Source organism: Ailuropoda melanoleuca, unplaced genomic scaffold, assembly GCF_002007445.2.
Source record: "Ailuropoda melanoleuca isolate Jingjing unplaced genomic scaffold, ASM200744v2 unplaced-scaffold11384, whole genome shotgun sequence".
Classification (NCBI taxonomy): Eukaryota; Metazoa; Chordata; class Mammalia; order Carnivora; family Ursidae; genus Ailuropoda; species Ailuropoda melanoleuca.
The window spans coordinates 6,695,969-6,714,664 of record NW_023179820.1 but is presented as its reverse complement, the minus strand read 5'-3'; the positions used below and the strand labels follow the sequence as shown (position 1 = coordinate 6,714,664).

Sequence of the window (18,696 nt, the reverse complement as noted above, 5' to 3'; positions counted from 1 at the left end):
AAGAGACAAACTTTTTTTCCTAGAATGTGGTTGATCGTTTGCACTTAAGAATGTCTAACTGGGACCTCTAGGTGCTGAAACTTCTCATTAATTATCTTAGGAACTCAAGGAGAGAAGTTAAGGATTTTTGTCATTTAAGAGGTCTATAGAGATTATTTAACTTGCTGAGGGCAGTGTTCTGTAATTCTGGAATCCACCTTAACCACAGCTTCAGTGTGTAACAATTCTGTGTGAGTTTATTTAGGCATTTCTTATTAATTTTTCCTATTCTTTTTTAGGTGATTTTCCTTCATGGATTGGGAGATACAGGGTAGGTACCCTTATTAGTAACAGTAATGAAATGGGGTTATGCAACTCTGTACCATGAAAGGTTTTTTTAAGAACCTTAGGAATGATTAAAGAATATTGGTAGTCCTACTTATAGTCCAGGAATAAAATACCTTTTCATTTTTGAAAGCTTCCAGAATTTTTCTCTCATCATCTTAAATTTCTCATTTTTTAACTCATGTTTCTGGAACATATTAAAATTGCAAACTCCTCCTTGAGTTGCTGTGGGTATTAAATGCCAGAGATGGGTGGAATGTTTGTAGAGACAGTGTGCAATTGAGAGCTCTCTACAGGAGTTAAAATTTCAGGGCAGGTTGAGAAGTAGTTGATTTTGATAGGAAGTAATAGCAATGTGACATATAAAGCGTTTTGATTGTTTAGACGTTCCCTTAAAAGAAAAAATCAGTTGAAGTCAGGGGAGGCCACTCAGAGATTTATTTGGAGTCTGATCAAACAAATTTTGTTGTGCTAACTTTAGATATATGATTTATCTTTCCTTTAGGCTTTTTCTCTATTGAGTCATTTTGTTTTTAATTTAAAGCCATGATTATCAGGGGACGCAGCTGGTTCAGTCGCTAGAGCGTGCAGCTCTTGATCTCAGGGTTGTGAGTTCAAGCCCCACATTGGGTATGTAGCAGTAACAAGCAGTGATTATCTATTGAAACTTGGGTAAAGTGTTGTTACAAAATTACAGAACTGGAGGAAGACTGCAGATAAATAAATTTTGATAAAGTAGCCAACAAACTATAAGATCTTCTTTACAGAAGATCTAGCCCAACACCTAGATTGTTAAAAGTGATTCCTAATATTCTTTAATGTCTACTAAGTAGAAGTAGATGACACATACCTTGTATGGAGTTAGGGAACAGGTTGCAGGACTCTGGCAAGCAGGTAGTACTGTGAAAATGACAGACCTATTTTACTGCTTATTTACCTAAAGAGAGGCTTAGAAAGCTCTCTTTTACAACCAAACTCTTCTTGATGCTGAGAGTTAGGGAGGAACTTGCTACCCTGTAAGTTTCCAATCAAGGAGATCCAGGCCTGAATAATCAGTAGAAGAGAAGCAAGCTTCAGTGTAGGAAGGTTCTTTGTGGACCCCAATTTAGCCAGATTCCATTGACTGAAATTAAAGAGTGAACATGATGAAGGAAATGAACAATGTGAGATTAAAAATACCAAGAGCATCCATGGCATCTTTACTAAGAATTTAAGTTTATATAAAAAATTAAAGGTCTCCAATTCTAAAAATACTTTGTGAGATAGTACTAAAGAATAGCTGATTCGGGGTTCCTGGGTGGCTCAGTTGGTTAAGTGTCTGAATCTTGCTTTCAGCTCAGGTCATGATCTCAGCTGGTGAGATGGACCCCTGTGTTGGGCTCCACACTGAGCATGGAGTCTGCTTAAGATTCTCTCTCTCCCTCTCCCTCTGCTTCCCACCCATCTTTCTCTTTATATCTCTCCCCCTCTCTAAAAAAAAAAAAGGAAAAAGGAAAAAAAAGAAAAGAAAAGCTGACTCTAAATTGGTTCCATGAATACATGATGAAATTCAGAACCAATCGATCCAACAAGTGGCAATTTAATGTTTATATTTGTCAGGTTAACTTGGAGGATGATGGGGATTAAGTGATTCAGTTTGTTGCTATTAAAATGGGCAGATTTCCCCCTTTTTTTGGTTAAGGTTCTTTTTGTAGAGCCAGCGAAGGTATACTGTATGGTAATTTAGGTCTCAAGGTCTGTGTCTTTTAGATTCCTCATGAAAAAAGTGGTGGCCAAAAAAGATTGAGAGACCTGTATAATTCTGTATTTTGTCAATTGTAATATGGAATTTTCCTAAAATCTTTAATGTTTCTGAGGTTGGTACTCATTTTACTACATGTATGTTTATTGTGATTTTTTTTTCCTTAAAAACCTATTTTTTTCAGTGGTTCCCCTCATATTATGTCCTAGTGTCTAGGAAATATATGACATATTCTCCTCTTGAAAAAACTTACAGCATATGCACTAGGATGTTTAAAGCTCTGAAAAGTTTTGTTGTAAAGAAGCATGACAACCAAAGTGTTCCTAGTAACATGTGTAATAAACTATGAAACTAGTATTCAAGTAAATATATTTTAAACTATTCTGTATGGTATAAGATCACAGTTTTCCTTCTAAAGTAAAACTGGCTTTTGTTATGATTATGAAAATGTTATATCTGTATTGTAAAAAAATTCAAACTGTAAATATGAGAATGAGAGTGAATTGAAATCCTAAAACCCAGAGATACTTGTTTTTTATAGCATTTAAAAAATATTTTATTTTGAAATACTTTCAAGTTTATGGAAGAGTTGCAAGAATAGAGATTCCTCAATACCTTTTACCCAGATCCACTAATCTCTTTATTTATTGAATGTGTTGCTATGTTTCCTGAACCCTGTGAGAGTAGGTTGCAGTTACCTTGATTCTTTATTTCCATATTTCAGCGCGTATTTCCTAAGAACAAGGGAGGTCTCTTATGTAACCACAGAATAGTTAACCACATTCAGGAACTTTAGCCCTTATTGATATTATCATCTAATATACTACATATTCAAACTTTGCACATTGTCCCGGTAATGTCCTCTAGTAATCCCCTCTCCTTGCAGTCCATTTCCCAGTCACACGTTTCATTTAGCTGTTATATCTCTTTAGTCTCTTAATCGGGAATAATTCCTCAGCTCTTTGTCTTTTGTGACATTGACATTTTGCAGAGATCAGGCTAGTCCCTAAGTTTAGGTTTGTTTGCTGTTTCCTCATGATTAGATCCATTAGATTAGTTTATGCATTTTTGGTACAAATACCATACAGGCAGTATGTCCTGTTCAGTGCATCATGTCAGGAGACAGATGATAGCCTTTGTCCCATTATTGATGCTAACTTGGATCACTTGATTAAGGTGGTAATTTACAGGTTTGGATCACTTGATTAAGGTGGTAATTTACAGGTTTTCCTACCGCAGTTATTCTCCGTTTGTAGTTAAAAGCAAGTTGTAGGGAGATACTTTGAGACTTTGCAAATTGTATGTTAAACTTTCACCCGATATTTTCAGCATCCATTGATGATTCTTGCTTGACTCAGTTGTTAATATGATGTGATTTTCTAAGTCTGTCACTCTTTATTAGGTTGCCCCGCCCCATTTAATACAGACTATAGATTTATGTAGTGAATTATATTCCATCATTATTACTGTGTTTTAAAATTTTTAACTTTTAAAAAAAATTAACTTCAAATTTACATGAATATTGCAGAAATCGTATTTCGATCTCCTCATATCCTTTCAGATTACCCGGTTGTTAACATTTCTGAAATATTTGGGCGTATTGTAGAAGTATTGCCTCATTACTCCATAAAATTTTAGTGTATTTTGTGGTTGTATCACATTTCCTTGGTTTGACCCAGTTGTGTCCTTTAGGGGCCCAGGATCCAATCCAGGATCACACAGTTGCATTTAGTTATCATGTGTCCTTAGTCTCCTTCAGTCTAGAGCAGTCTTTCCTTGTCTTTCATGACCTTGAGACTTTTTGAGAATACATTCCAATTTGTAGATTGTCCCTCAGTTTGGGTTTATGTGATGTCTCCTTCTGACTTAAGCCTTTTTGACAGTAATATCACAGAGATACTGCTTTGTTCATCTCAGAGGATTGTTATCAGGTGCATACTATGTTGATTTTTGTTCCTTTACTGGTGATGTTACATTTTTTCACCTGGTTAAGATGGTGTTCACTGTGTTTCTCCACAGTAAAATTAATAAGTGTATTTACTTAAAAATATTTTGTGGGAGATGCTTTGATATTATGAAAATATGTTTTTCACCAAATTTTTATCTGTGGATTTAGCGTCTATTAATGATTTTTGCCTGTATCTATTGTGATAGTTCCAGGTAATGATCTTTTAGAAAAAATCCTTCATTCTAGATTTACCCATTGGCAGCTCTCCCTTCTTTCTTATTTATTATGTATGCATTCATTTATTCATTTTAAAGTGTCAGGACAGACTCTTGGATTGCGCTTTTACTCTGAGGGTTATAAATTGTTAAATCTGTCATATTTTTGATGGTCACATCATCCTATACTTGACTGTCAGAAGCCCCTTCAAGCTGCTCTTATGTCTTTGGGACATGCCCCATCATTCCTTAAGCACTTTCTTGCTTTCTGGTCCAGCAAGATCTTTTCCAGGATCAACTTATATTTTTCCTGCTTCAGTCCTGGGACTTAGCCATTTTTTTTTCAAGAGTCTGTGTTCCTTTTAGTAGAGAATATTTAGGAACCAAGATCTGAGTGCTTTATGTGCTTATTGCTAGAATCATTACTTCTAGATCCTTTCAGTGGACAGAGCTAGGAGTGTAGCTACATAACATACATGTGTGGACACACATCTATATCAATTTTGGTATTTACATATATTAAAATTTGGCGGTGTATACTGATTCCTCCTGTTCCAGCTAGCACCACTGGGTTTATTCTAGCCTTCCCCTTTCCATATTTTTAATTCTCTGAGAAACCTGGCTTCTGTTGTGGCAATTCTGGCCAGTAGTCCACTTTGGCATTGCCCTCCACCTCTCTAGGTGCCCCAGCCCACAGCTTTGCTTCAAAATGAGAACAACTCGTCCACCCCACACCCCTCCCAGCTGAATGTGACACCTGTAAGCTTAGTGCCAGTTAAGGGGAGCAGGAAGGAGAAAAGGTCAGATGAAAAGCTTGTCCCTCTTCATGTAAACTTACCCTTCCCTTCATATATTCCAGGAATTACTGATCTGTGTTACCAATCTATGTGAGATTTTTCTAGGTTGTGGAGATTGTAAAGCTTAGAAAAGAAAGTTTCAAAAGAAAAAAAAAAGACAAAAATAAAAAACCCCAAAAGTTTCAAAGACAGAAACTGGTTAAGTAGATTAAGCCTTACTGAGAGATCAAATAAGGAGATAATTGAAAATAATATTGAATTGGCAACATGGGTATATTTTATGACCATTCATTTGCAAGTCCTTCTATAATCAGAAACTAAGAGAATTATAGAATGTGATCTGAGGATCATTTAGTTACAAGGACTAGGAAACTGTTCAACTAGTTTAAGCAAAAAGGGGTATTTACGGAAGGATATAAGCATAGCTGTCTTGTATATAAACTCCATGAAGGCAAAGACTTTTTTTTTTTAATTTCCTTGATATATAACTCACATGCTATAAAATTCACCTGAGAACACAGGTATTTTCTATTTAACTTAATACTGCATCCCCAGGGCTTGGACAGTACTGAGTATATAGAACAGCTAAGTATCTGTTGAGTAAATGAATGAATGAATGAGGAATTAATGGGGAAGACACATAATGGGAACTAGTCACCAAGTGTATTAGTTTCCAAGGGCTGCCATAGTAAAAAACCATAAACTAGATGGCTTCAAGCAACAGAAATTTATTCTCACAGTTAAATAGGTTAGCAGTCCAAAATCAAGGTGTCAGAAAGACGATATGCACTCCCTCCAAAGGCTCTAGGGGAGAATCCTTTGCCTCTTCCAGGTTTGATGGTTCCTGGCATTCCTTTGCTTGTGGCAATATATTTCCAATATCTACCTCCCTCTTCACATGACCTTTTTGCTGTTTATCTGTGTTCTCTCATTTCTTTTCTTTACTTTTTTTTTTTTCCATCATTTCTAATAAGGACACCAGTTAGTACATTTAGGGCCCATCTTAATCCTAGCAAATCTCATCTTGATCCTTAACAGGTTATATCTGCAAAGAGCCTCTTTCCAAATAAGGTCACATTCTGAGGTTCCAGGTGGACATGAATTTTGTGGGGACTATCCAGTCAGCTACACCAAAGCTATTCTCTCTGTCTTTTGTACCCTTATGATCTCTCACTTTTGCTTCTTTCTGTATATTTGCACAGTTTTCTCTGCTGACACACTTTCCTTATCACCCAAAAATGGACCACCCCAGCTCTGACTTTATATCAACTCTAGTTCTGTTCATTTAAGAATCTGACCAATCTTGGGTGCCTGCGTGGCTCAGTCTGTTAAGCATCTGCCTTCAGCTCAGGTCATTTCCAGGGTCCTGGGGTCGAGTCTTCCATCAGGTTCCTTGCTCAGCAGGGAGCCTGCCTCTCCCTCTGCCCCTCCTCCCACTCGTTCTCTCAATCTCTCTCACAAATAAATAAAATCTTAAAAAAAAAAAAAAGAATCTGCCATCTTGGGTTATTTTACCAGGTAGTTGGTAATGCTCATTAGGACGGGTAGGGGAGATTCCATTACAGGGCTACTGGAGCGTGGATGGTGATGAGTTGTGTTTCTTGTGGAGTCTTTTGAGTTTTTAGTTCACACCATATTACTTTGGAGTAGTGAACATAATGGAAATACTTTAGTTACTTTGTAGTCTTTTCTAAAAGCACAATTGAAAAGTAAAATAGAGCGGATTTGTAGTATTTCTTGGGATATGCCTTGAAATTCACTTTTTTGAACCCATAAAACCTTTGTGTGTGTATGTTTTGTTTTCTTTTTCTGTTTCTAATAATTAAGTGACATATATTCTCATTGATCTAGGTTTCTGAACGTTAGATTCCATTTAACTGAAGCTTTATGTAGACTTCTTAAATCTTGAGATTTCCACTGACTTTGACAATTATCAAAAGGACAAGTTGGCCATACTTTTGTATAATTCAGTTATAGTCAAAGATTTTTATAATCTGTGGGGATCTTTGAAATCGTCTGGTACAACCAGCGCAGATTATGGATGGGAAAACTGAGGACTGGAAGGACATCGATTCTCATACTGTAGTACGTATAAAAGTCACCTGAAAGGCTTGATTGTTGGTCCCCAGCACCAGAGTTTCTGATTCAGTGGGTCTGAGATGGGGCCCAGGAATTTGCATTTCTAAGAAGTTCCTAGATAATACTACTGGCCCAGCGATGATACTTTTAAAAGCCACTACACTGAACTGTCTGAGGTCACCCTTCTAGGTAAAGGCATAGTTGGGACTAGAATTCAATATTCCTATTCCTTTTTCTCATATAAGAGTTCTTAGTATTTCTTGTGTAGAAGAGTAGCTGGCAAACAGTAGGCCACAGTTCAATTCTGGCCTGCCGCTTTTTAAAAACTTAGTTATTGTTATTTATTGATATATAATTCACATCCATAAAAGTCACCGCCCCTTTTTTAAAAAGATTTTATTTATTTATTAGAGAGGCAGCGAGAGGGAACACAAGCAGGGGGAGTGGGAGAGGGAGAAGCAGGCTTCCTGCTGAGCTGGGAGCCTGATGGGGGGCTGGATCCCAGAACACCGGGATCATGACCTGACCCAAAGGCAGACGCTTAACGACTGAGCCACCCAGGCGCCCCAGAAGTCATCCTTTTAAAGTATACAATTCCATAGCTTTTAGTATATTTACAAAGTTGTGGAACCATCACTACTATGTTAATTCCAGAATATTTTCAACATCCTGAAAGGAAATGGCGTACCCGTTAGCAGATACTCCTCATTCCCTTCACTGGCAACCACTAATCTTTCAGTTTCTGTGGATTTGCCTGTTCTGGATATTTCATATAAGTGGAATCAGACGATATATGACCTTTTGTGTCTAAATTCTTTCACAAAGCATGTTTTTCAGGTTCATTCATGTTGTAATGTATACCAGTACTTTATTCCTTTTATTTGCCAAATAATATTCTGTGGAAGAAGGATATCCATGTATTGATCTTATGGGTATACCATGTTTCTTTAATTCATCAGTTGAACATTTGAATTGTTTCCACTTTTTGGCTATTAGGAGTAGTGCTACTTTGAACATCCACTTGTAAGATTTTACATAAACATAGGCTTTCAGTTTGCTTAATAATGGCTGAATCAGTGGTAACTGTTTAACCCTTTGAGGAACTCCCAGACTATTGTCCCCTGTGGCCTTACCATTTTACATTTCTACCAACAGTGTATGAGGGTTCTGATTTCTCCACATTCTCACCAGTATTTGTTATTATCTTTCTTTTTGATTATAGCCATCCTATTGGGTGTGAGGTGTTAATCTCATTTTGGCTTTTAATTGCATTTCCTAATGACGTTGATCATCTTTTCATGTGCTTATTTGATTTATTTAGAGACATATCTATTCAATACCTTTGCCCATTTTAATTTTTTTATTTTTTTTTTAAGATTTTATTTATTCTTTGAGAGAGGGAGAGAGAGAGAGAGCACGAGTGGAAGGGAGAGAAGGAGAAGCAGACTCCCCGCCGAGCAGGGAGCCTGACGTGGGCTTGATCCCAAGACCCTGAGATCATGACCTGAGCCAAAGGCAGACACTTAACCATCTGAGCCACCCAGGTGCCCCAAAGCACAACAGTTTTTAATACTGATGAATTCCAGTTTATCTTTTTTTTTCCTTTGGTCGCTTGTGCTTTTGGTGTTATATCTAAGAAATCACTCCATATCATTGGTACCAATTGTTAATCTTTTACCACATTGTGCATTTGTGCATGCACTCACGCTTTTTCTCTGTTTCCGTATGTGTATGTATATACTCATTATCTAGTGATCAAAGTCTTTTTTTTTTAATTCTTTGAGATCAACCTGAAGCATGATCTTCCATCATCTCTAAATACTCCAGTGTTTCCCATGCATGAGGATACTGTACGTTACCAGCATACAACACTCCAAAGTAGGACATCAGCATTGTCCAACACTATCATCCAGTCCAAAGAATCCATTCCAGCTTTCCCAATTATGTGTTTCGTTCCTGGTCTAAGATCCTTTCCAGTAATTTGCGTTTTCATTGTGAAACAAAGGCAGACGCTTAACGACTGAGCCACACCATAGCCTCTCATATTCTTTATACTTTTAAAATGTGGAGCCTTACCTCCGTACAGACAGCTTGGGTTTAATGTTTCCGTGTGACTGGACTAAGGTCATTTATTCCTTTTTAATTCTTTTGGCAATAGTTTGATTGGGATATAATTTGATTACCACACAATTCACCTATTTGAATTCTGCAGTTCAGTCTTTAATATATTCACAAAGCTATGCAACCATTTTTATCACTCCAAAAGGAAACCCTGTATTCTTTATTACCCCCAAATCTTCCCTTACTCACAACCCTAGGTAACCACTAATCTACTTTCTATCTCTATAGATTCACCTATCCTGGACATTTCATATAAATAGAATCATGTGATATATGGCCTTTTGCAATTGTCTTTCTTTACTTAACATGATGTTTTTAAAGTTCATCCATGTTGTAATATATATTAGTACTTCATTCCTTTTTATTGTTTATCATATTCCTTTGAGTGAAATTGCTGGTAACTCCATGTTACTAGCAGTATATGAAAACTCTGGTTTCTCCCCATCCTCATTAACACTTGTTATTGTCTTTTTGATTATAGCTGTCCTTGTGGTTTTATTTGCATTTATGTAATGACTAATAATGTTGCGCATCTTTTCCTGTCCTTGTTGGCCATTTGTGTATCTTTGGAGAAATGTCTGTTCAGGTCTATTTATTTTTAGGTTGGAGAAATGTCTGTTTATTTATTTTTAGGTTGTCTTTTTGTTTGTGCGTGTTAAGAGTTCTTTATATGTTATAGATACTAGACCCTTATTGAATATGGTTTGCAAATAATTTTCCATTCTGTAGTTTGTCTTTTCACTTTTTTCATAGTGCCCTCTGAATGAAGCATAGTTGTTTTTAATTTTGATGATTAAATTTTTTCTTTGTTGTTTGTGCTTTTGAACTGTGGCCAGATGCAACATCACAAGATTTTCATATATTCTAGGAGTTTTATAGTTTTATCTCTTACATTTAAGTCTTTGGTACATTTTGAGTTAATTTTTGTGTATGGTGTGAGATGAAGTCCAACTTCATCCTGTTGAATTCCCACTACTTTTGTTGAAAAGATTATTCCTTCCCCATTGATTTTTTTTGGGGGGGCACCCTTTTCAGAAATAAATTAACCATAAATGGAGGGTTTATTTCTGTAGTTTCAAATCTGTTGATTTGTAGGTCTTTCCTTATTTCAGTACCACTCTGTCTTTATTATCATTGCTTTGTAGTAGCTTTTGAAATTAGGAAGTGTGAGTCCTCCAACCTTACTCTTTGTTAAGATTGTTTTGACTTCTGGGTCTCTTACATACATGTCCAACCGAATTTTAGAGTTGGCTTGTCAATTTCTGCAAAGCCAGCTGTGATTCTGATAGACATTGCATTGACTGTGTATACCAGTTTGGGAGTACTGCCACCTTAAGAATATTAAGTCTTGGGCACCTGGGTGGCTCAGTCGGTTGAGCATCCAACTTTTGATTTCCCCTCAGGTCATGATCTCAGAGTCATGGAATGAACCCCTTGTCAGGCTACACACTCAGCAGGGAATCTGCTTGAAGAGTCTCTCCCTCTGCCCCTCCCACCACTTACATACGCTCTTTTTCTCTAAAATAAGTAAATAAATGTTTAAAAAGGAGAATATTAAGTCTTTTGGTCCGTGAACATGGGATGTACATTTTTATAGATCTTTCTTTAATTTCTTAATTTTTGTAGTTTTCATAATGAAGTCTTATATGTATATCTCATGTATCTATATACACACATAAGACACACATGAACTCACATATAAGCACATGTATGCATGCAAAGCACATATACAACTCTAGGATAGTGCCTGACTCATATTTAGTGATACATAAGTGTTAAAATTACTTCTTTGTTATTAGTTTTCCTGTATGTCTTTAACACTTTGGGGGAAGGTGGATTAAAATAGAGAAATAGTTAATAGAAAAGCATTTAACATTTGTTTATTTAATTTCTAAAAAAGATTTGTTTATTTTAGAGAGAGAGTGTACGTGCGTGTGTGAGAGTCCGGAAAGGGGCAGAGGGAGAGAATCTTCAAGCAGACTCCCTGCTGAGCATGGAGCCCGCCACAGGGCTTGACACCACAGCCCATGAGAGCATGACCTGAGCCCACACCAAGAGTCTGATGCTTAACTGACTGAGCCAGCCAGGCACCACATTATTTATTTAATTTTAATTTCTTTTTAAATTTTAAGGTTTTTTAAATTTTTAATTATTTTTAAAATTTAAGTAGCCTCCATACCCAGCACGGGGCTTGAACTCATGACGTAGAGGTCCCATCCTGTATGGACTGAGCCAGCCAGGCACCCTTTAAATTACTTTTACTTTATCCTTTAATAGAAGTAACATGTAGGGGATTCTAGGTGGCTCAGTCAGCTAAGCAGCCGACTAGATTTCTGCTCAGGTCATGATCTCAGGGTCGTGGGATTGAGCTCCTCATTGACTCTGTGCTGGGAGTGTAGCCTACTTAAGATTCTTTCTTTCCCCCCTTTCTCTCTGCCCCTCCCCCCCAAAATTAAAAAAATAAAAAAAAAGAAGCAACATGTAAAAACTACTAGTTATAATGTCAGGTGCAAACAAGCAGGAAACTATGTATGTATAGTATGCTATTTTTGTAAAATCTGTTTCTTAAATGATATACATGAAAAAATTGGAAGGAAATACATCAGAAGATTAACTGCTTATTTCTGGCTTGAAGGATTATGATGATTTTCAGTTTTTCTGGTATTCCATTTCGAACACGTATATGTACGTAATACACACAAGTAAAGAATGTTAAATAAAATTATGTTTAGTAGTGCAGTAAGCGTGTAGAGTTTGTTTGTTTATTTATTTATTAGCATGTAGTGTTTAAGATAACTGATTTACTCCTGAGGTGATTTTTATTATTATATGATAATTATATTATTATATTATATAATGTGAATCCTCATATAATTACTACATAATATTATATATTTCATAGTATATTTCATATTATATAATATATTTCATATTATATAATAATAATTATATAATGTGAATTGTATTGTTTGTCTTGCCTACTTTGTTAGTAGGCACAATTGTGAGATTATAAAGAGATAAACATATCTATATTTTGTAAATTGTAAAGCCCTGTGGAAATATGTGAAAGAAAACCCACTGCTCTTCAGAACTCAGGAGATACCATCTTTATTTGTAGGTAGAGCTTGAGTAGTAGCCTTTGGGTTTTTTCTGGGTTGGTAGTGTACGTGTTTTAATAGCATTGATGGCCCACACTTTTAAGATTTTATAAGGAGTTAACAAGTTTTTTAAAGTTGCTATTCTGTTACTAATTTATTGGGATTTAAAATGGTATCTGATGGCATCATTCAAATAATTTCTCTACCAGGCATGGATGGGCAGAAGCCTTTGCAGGTATCAGAAGTTCATATATCAAATACATCTGCCCACATGCGTAAGTATTTTAATCTTTACATTTGTGATTCGGAATCTGGAGAGGAATAATTGTGATAGCTTTACTTTCCTAGAAAAGCATTTGAATATAATTAGTTTTTATCATTTTAAATATTTAGTTTAAAAATAAAGATTAGTAAGTTTTTCTTTAAATCTAAACTGATAACTTGGCTATACAGAATTTTTTTTTCTTTTTTGTTGGGAAATTTAATGCTTTCTTGGAGGTCAATTGAACTCACAGCTAGAAAAATTCCTGTAGATATACAAACATCTGAGATCTAAGGATATGGTATATCTGCAGTATCTCTGAAGGGGATTTATTTACTTGTCAGGTTTGTGAGAGATCTTTATTTACTATGTTGAAAACACTCCTAAATGTGGAAAGAACACAGATTTTGAAATCTGATTGATTTGGTTTCAAATTCTGAAAGTGTTTGTTGATGTCAGAAACTATAAAGTTCTTTCTTTTTATACCTAGCTGTAATCAGGTTATCTAGCAGATTTTTCATCACAGACCTGAACTGGGTGTACTGGACACTTAGGCAAAACTTCTATTTCCCATATTTATTTAGAGTTTTCTTAAATAACCAAGTACATAGGTAAAACTTAGAATGTTAGCAAAAATGTAATCTGACCATATGGGAATTGATGGTACCATATCTGTGTGGTAAATTGCTCGTTTCCTTAAACCCTTAGCCAGAGTCTTATATTTTACACATTTCCAACTGTATTGGCTACTTGTTTTCCTTGTCTGTCTGGTTTGAAAGTATTAAATAAGGGAGTTGAGAAAGGAAAATGTTTTTTATTTGCCAAACTTAGTCCTTTCTAGCTGCTGCTTCATCTTCAGAATACGTTTGCAGGATACGAAATAAAAATGACACAGGTGTGGATGCAGTGACACAGTTCATATGTTAAAATTGTAGCATACATGTATGTTTTGTGTAAGCCTCAAGTAATTATCTATTCTTAATTGATGAAATTTATCAGGTTTTATGCCTTGTTACATTAGTCTTATTTTGCTGTTTTTTTCTTTCCCTTGTAGACCAATTATGCCTGTAACATTGAATATGAACATGGCTATGCCTTCTTGGTAAGTAAGAATTACTCAGTAAGAACTTTTTATTTATACTTTGTGTGTGTGTGTGTATGTGTGTTTACTGGAAGTGCTTTTGCATGTAGCGATTTTTAATAAGCTATCTTTAGGTTGCAAAGTTATATAATTAACTTTAAATTTAACCTTAAACCTTTAAAAAGTTTAACCTTAAAGTTTTGTATTTTAGATTCAGGGGTGAACTTCAGGAGCTGCACCAACAGGTGGAGAAACAGGAGAAGATGGGTAGACAGAAATACTGTAGAAAATATCTCTTACTGCTTGATAAACCATTGCTGGTTTCATTGACCCACTGTTTGACCCCATGTGGCATACACTCTAATTAAGCAACAGCTTTTTACCCTTCCAATTTCTTGCCTTTCTGGAGAGTTGACAAGTTTTTTTTTTCTTTTTTTTTTAAGGATTCATTTTTTTTTTTTTTAAAGATTTTATTTGTTTATTCGACAGAGATAGAGACAGCCAGCGAGAGAGGGAACACAAGCAGGGGGAGTGGGAGGAAGAAGCAGGCTCATAGCAGAAGAGCCTGATGTGGGGCTCGATCCCATAATGCCGGGATCACACCCTGAGCCGAAGGCAGACGCTTAACTGCTGTGCTACCCAGGCGCCCAACAAGTTTTTAAGGAAACCACTTCCTCTTCCACCCTCTCAAGATATTTTCACATTCCCTTGTATATATATATATTTTTTTTAGTGAATTTATTTTTTTAAGTCTCTCGGGTCTTGTTTCAGTTTCTACCATGGAAGCAGGACGATAAGAGCAGCAGATTGGTAAAAGCCACTCTCATCAAAATCTAGTTCAGTGAAGCTTGATGTCATTTTAATGATTTTTTAAATTTTTATTTATTTTATTTTTTATTTTTTAAATTAACATATAATGTATTATTTGTTTCAGGGGTACAGGTCTGTGATTCTACAGTCTTACACAACACCCAGCACTTACCACAACATATACCCTCTCCAGTGTCCATCACCCAGCCATCTCATTTCCCCACCCCACTCCCCTCCAGCAACCCTCAGTTTGTTTCCTAAGATTAGGAGTCTCTTACAGTTTATCTCCCTCTCTGGTTTCTTCTTGTTTCATTTTTTCCTCTCTTCCCCTATGATACTCTGCCTTGCTTCTTAAATTCTGCATATCAGTGAGATCATATGATAATTGTCTTTCTCTGACTGACTTATTTCGCTTAGCATAATACCCTCTAGTTGCATCCATGTCATTGCAAATGGCAAGATTTCATTTTTGATGGCTGCATAATATTCCATTGTGTATGTATATACCACATCTTCTTTATCCATTCATCTGTTGATGGACATCTGGGGTCTTTACATAGTTTGGCTATTGTGGACATTGCTGCTATAAACATTGGGGTGCAGGTGCCCCTTCAGATCACTACATTTGTATCTTTGGGGTAAATACCCAGTAGTGCAATTGTTGGGTCATAGGGCAGCTCTATTTTCAATTTTTTGAGAAACCTCCATACTGTTCTCCAGAATGGCTGCACCAGCTTGCATTCCCACCCTTGTATATGTTGTAGTCAGGAAGTAGAGTCAGTTCTTTGTTCCTCTAAGCTACTTGCAGTCCATTGTCATCTTGTCCACTCTTCTTGTTCCCACCCATTTCTTACCCACCCCATCACTTCCTTTTTATCTCTTCTGAATTCCTTGGCAGCTTTCACAACTTCCTGCCTACTTGGCCTGTTGGTTCTTTCATCCCTCTGTGGCAAAATTCCCGTCCAGAACCAAAATTTCTAGCTAATGTGGCTAGAGACCATAGTGAGAGGATGTAACTTGATAGAGAAATGGAAAGGGCCAGAGGAAAGCTTCCCTTGGGTCTCTAGTTGGAGGTATCTACCATGTGTGTGGAAGAGTTTTGCAGAATGTGGATAGAGACTCAGTATAATTCCTCTGCTGATGATGTATGAGGGTATTGCATGCGAGAGTGACATGGTAAAGTAGTTCTGTTCCATTGGATTGACTTATGATGCAGTGGAAGGGGAAAGGAATGGCTGGAATTTATTGTAAACTTTTTAGGGGAGTGTGCTTTGAGATTCCTGCTTGGCTCTAAGATTGGACTAGGTATTTTCTTAGATGTTCTTACCCTAAAATTAGGTGGCATTGTGATTTTTTAACATTAGAATCTGTATCTAGTGGGTGAAAGAACCACACATTTAGGTTAATTTTTTGCCCTCTGTAGACATTTTATTTTGATTTTCATTTTCATGGTTATCCCTTTTTATCCTGAGTTTAGTGAAACATACCATGAGTACCGATTTTTAGAATCAAATGGCTCTTTTAAGATTTTGCCTTACTTTCCAGGTTTGATATTATTGGGCTTTCACCAGATTCACAGGAGGATGAACCTGGAATTAAACAGGCAGCAGAAAATGGTAAGTACAGAAATATTTTATAAAGACAAAAGCATTCTTATTTTAGTAGGTTCAATAGTTCTGTTGATGTTGATGAAATAATATACAATTATCTGAACTTAGGAGGTGATGCTATTTCCTTCCTTTCTGATCACTCTCTAACGTGTTTGCCATGATGGCCACATGGACTGTTATAACTATAAATGAAAATGAGGCGAATGGGGAAGAATGGCCTTTATCAAACTTCATCTCTGTTGGGTATATAATTTTGCTTTGATTTACATAGACTAATGAAGAAAATAGCAATTTAATAGTTGTGGCCAGTTATCTTCATTAAGGAGACTTGAAATAAGGATGGGTGTAGTGATATGCAATTTATATTAGTTAATTTTAGTGTGGTAATAATAGATGCCACTGATTGAACACTTAGCTATTTAACAAGCTAGGTAATTCTTGTAAATCATCTCATTTAACACTTCTGTGACATAAGTCTTAGCTCTACTCTACAGAATCTCCAAAGTGTGTTCTCTGGTTGGTATTCCATGTTCCTTATGGACATGATAATTCCTTTTTTTTTTAGGGTGAAAGCATAAAGAAGCTTATTGGGAGAAATCTGGTTTTAGAAAATCTGTAGAGGCATCCTTTTACGTGTGTACTGAAGTATTTAAAAATAGATGGGATCACTGGGATTGACTTGAGAATAATTGGGTAGTAGTGCAGCAGATATTGATGAAACAAGCCTGGCTGTGAATCGACAGTTGCAGAAGTGAGGTGATGTGTACCTGGGAGTTACTGCACACTCTTTCGATTTTTAGATTTGTTTAAAAATTTCCAAAATAGCTTAAAAACCAGTAGGATCCTTTTTAAAAATGTTTTTGAAGAACTCTTAAAAACTTTAAAACAGGGAAGATACACTCAAATTGCATTAGAGATTTGGGACTGTCAAACCAAGAACACTGGCTTTTAGGATCATCAAAAAGTAGGTCGAAATCCAGAATCCTAGAGCTAGGATTTTTTTCAAACAATAATAGATGACAAAAATCGGCATTGGGTTTGGGATTGAGTTGTTAGATCTTGTGGAAGATAGGAAGGGGCAGGGCCTTGTGGAGAGTTGTAGGCCTGGTGAGTTCCAGAGTGAAAAGTTCCATTCTAGCGATAAGAGTTGGCCTGTGACATACTTAACCATTTCTTTCCTTTCCAAGGTGATGTATATTGGAGAAAGTGAGGCTCGGACTCAGAGCTAGGAAAGAATGGAGCCTCTGTTTGAGGCCTACAAGAGTAAGCTCCTAAACAAAGAAGAGAGTGCTCAGGTTAGGTCCAGGGAGCACAGTGTTGCCCTCTCTCTTATGCAAAAGGTGATTGAAATTGGAACACACTGCTCCACTGCTGACTGCGGTTTTTGTAGTTTGTCAATATTATCTCAGCGCTTGGTGTGACCTTGAGGGGTAAAGCTTTGTGAAACTCGGGGGAAGTAGTTCTAACAGCTCACCAAGTGGCAAGCAACTAACATTCCCCCCGGCCCTTGCCTGAGCCTTCCCTCCCTCCTCACATCTGGGCCGTTACTGCCAATTTCTTTTTTTTAAGATTTTATTTGTTTATCTATCTATGTATCTATTTATTTTAGAGAGAGAAAGCGCGTGTGCGAGCAAGCAATGGGGAGGAATAGAGGGAGAGGGACAACCAGACTCTCTGCTAAGTGCGGAGCCTGACACAGGGCTTGATCTCACGACCCTGAGACCATGACCTGAGCCGAAATCAAGAGTTGCCACCTAATTGACTGAGCCACCCAGGCGCCCCCCATTTCTGCCACTTCTGCAATCTCCATCTGACTGAGGCTGTGCGGTCTCACCTAAATAAATCCCTCACATTTCTCAGCACTTCTTTTATTTCTTAAGCCCCCTTTACTGTTCTCTAGCCCATTCTTCCATGCCATAGTCAGGGCATTACTTTCATACTCGTTCTAACTAAACTTTATATAAAAAGAAAATGATTTCTCATTTGGGCATTTATTTTTTGCAGTGTTTTAGAAAAAGCAGATTTTTATTTTTTTATAAAAGGGAAGAAATATAAGGTTGGAAATTTTAATCTTAAAAAATGAAACTCTTGGGGCATCTAGGTGGCTCAGTTGGTTAAGCATCTGGCTTTGGCTCAGGTCATGATACCGGGGTCCTGGGATGGAGCCATGGGTCGGGCTCCCTGCTCAGCAGGGAGTCTGCTTCTCCGTCTCCCTCTGACCATGACCCTTGCTCATGCTCTTGCTTGTGTTCTCTCTCTCCATAAATAAAAAATCTTTAAAAAAAAAAAAATGAAACTCTTGCACATATGCAAAAACAGAAGGACATAATTTGTAAAAGGTGTAGTGACTAAAAAAACACAGGACAGATTATAAAGAAAAAGGAAATTCTAGGAGTCATCATGTTTTATAGTTAATGATTTGTGTCAAAGTATTTTGCAGAAACAAAAGAACTCATTTGATTTTTTTCCCTGCATTGTTTACTGGCTATAGGAAAAATTAGTACTATAGTTTTTAAAATAATAGAATGAACTTTTTAAACATTATAAATCACAAAGTGTGTAATTATATTATTTATATTTTAAAATGGTAACTTTTAGGTACAAATTCCT

The 18,696-nt window shown here is 36.6% G+C and overlaps 1 protein-coding gene across 1 annotated transcript in view; it reads left to right on the top strand.

Annotated features, from left to right (window-relative positions):
* The first annotated feature begins 214 nt into the window (after nt 1–214).
* LYPLA1 (lysophospholipase 1) overlaps nt 215–18,696 on the top strand; it is a 32,906-nt gene continuing 14,424 nt past the window's right edge. The window contains exons 1-4 of the mRNA XM_011237620.3: nt 215–310; nt 12,533–12,598; nt 13,640–13,687; nt 16,022–16,092. Coding sequence (XP_011235922.1) covers nt 13,647–13,687; nt 16,022–16,092 — 112 coding nt within the window. The 5' untranslated portion in view covers nt 215–310; nt 12,533–12,598; nt 13,640–13,646. The remainder of the gene's footprint in view (nt 311–12,532; nt 12,599–13,639; nt 13,688–16,021; nt 16,093–18,696) is intronic.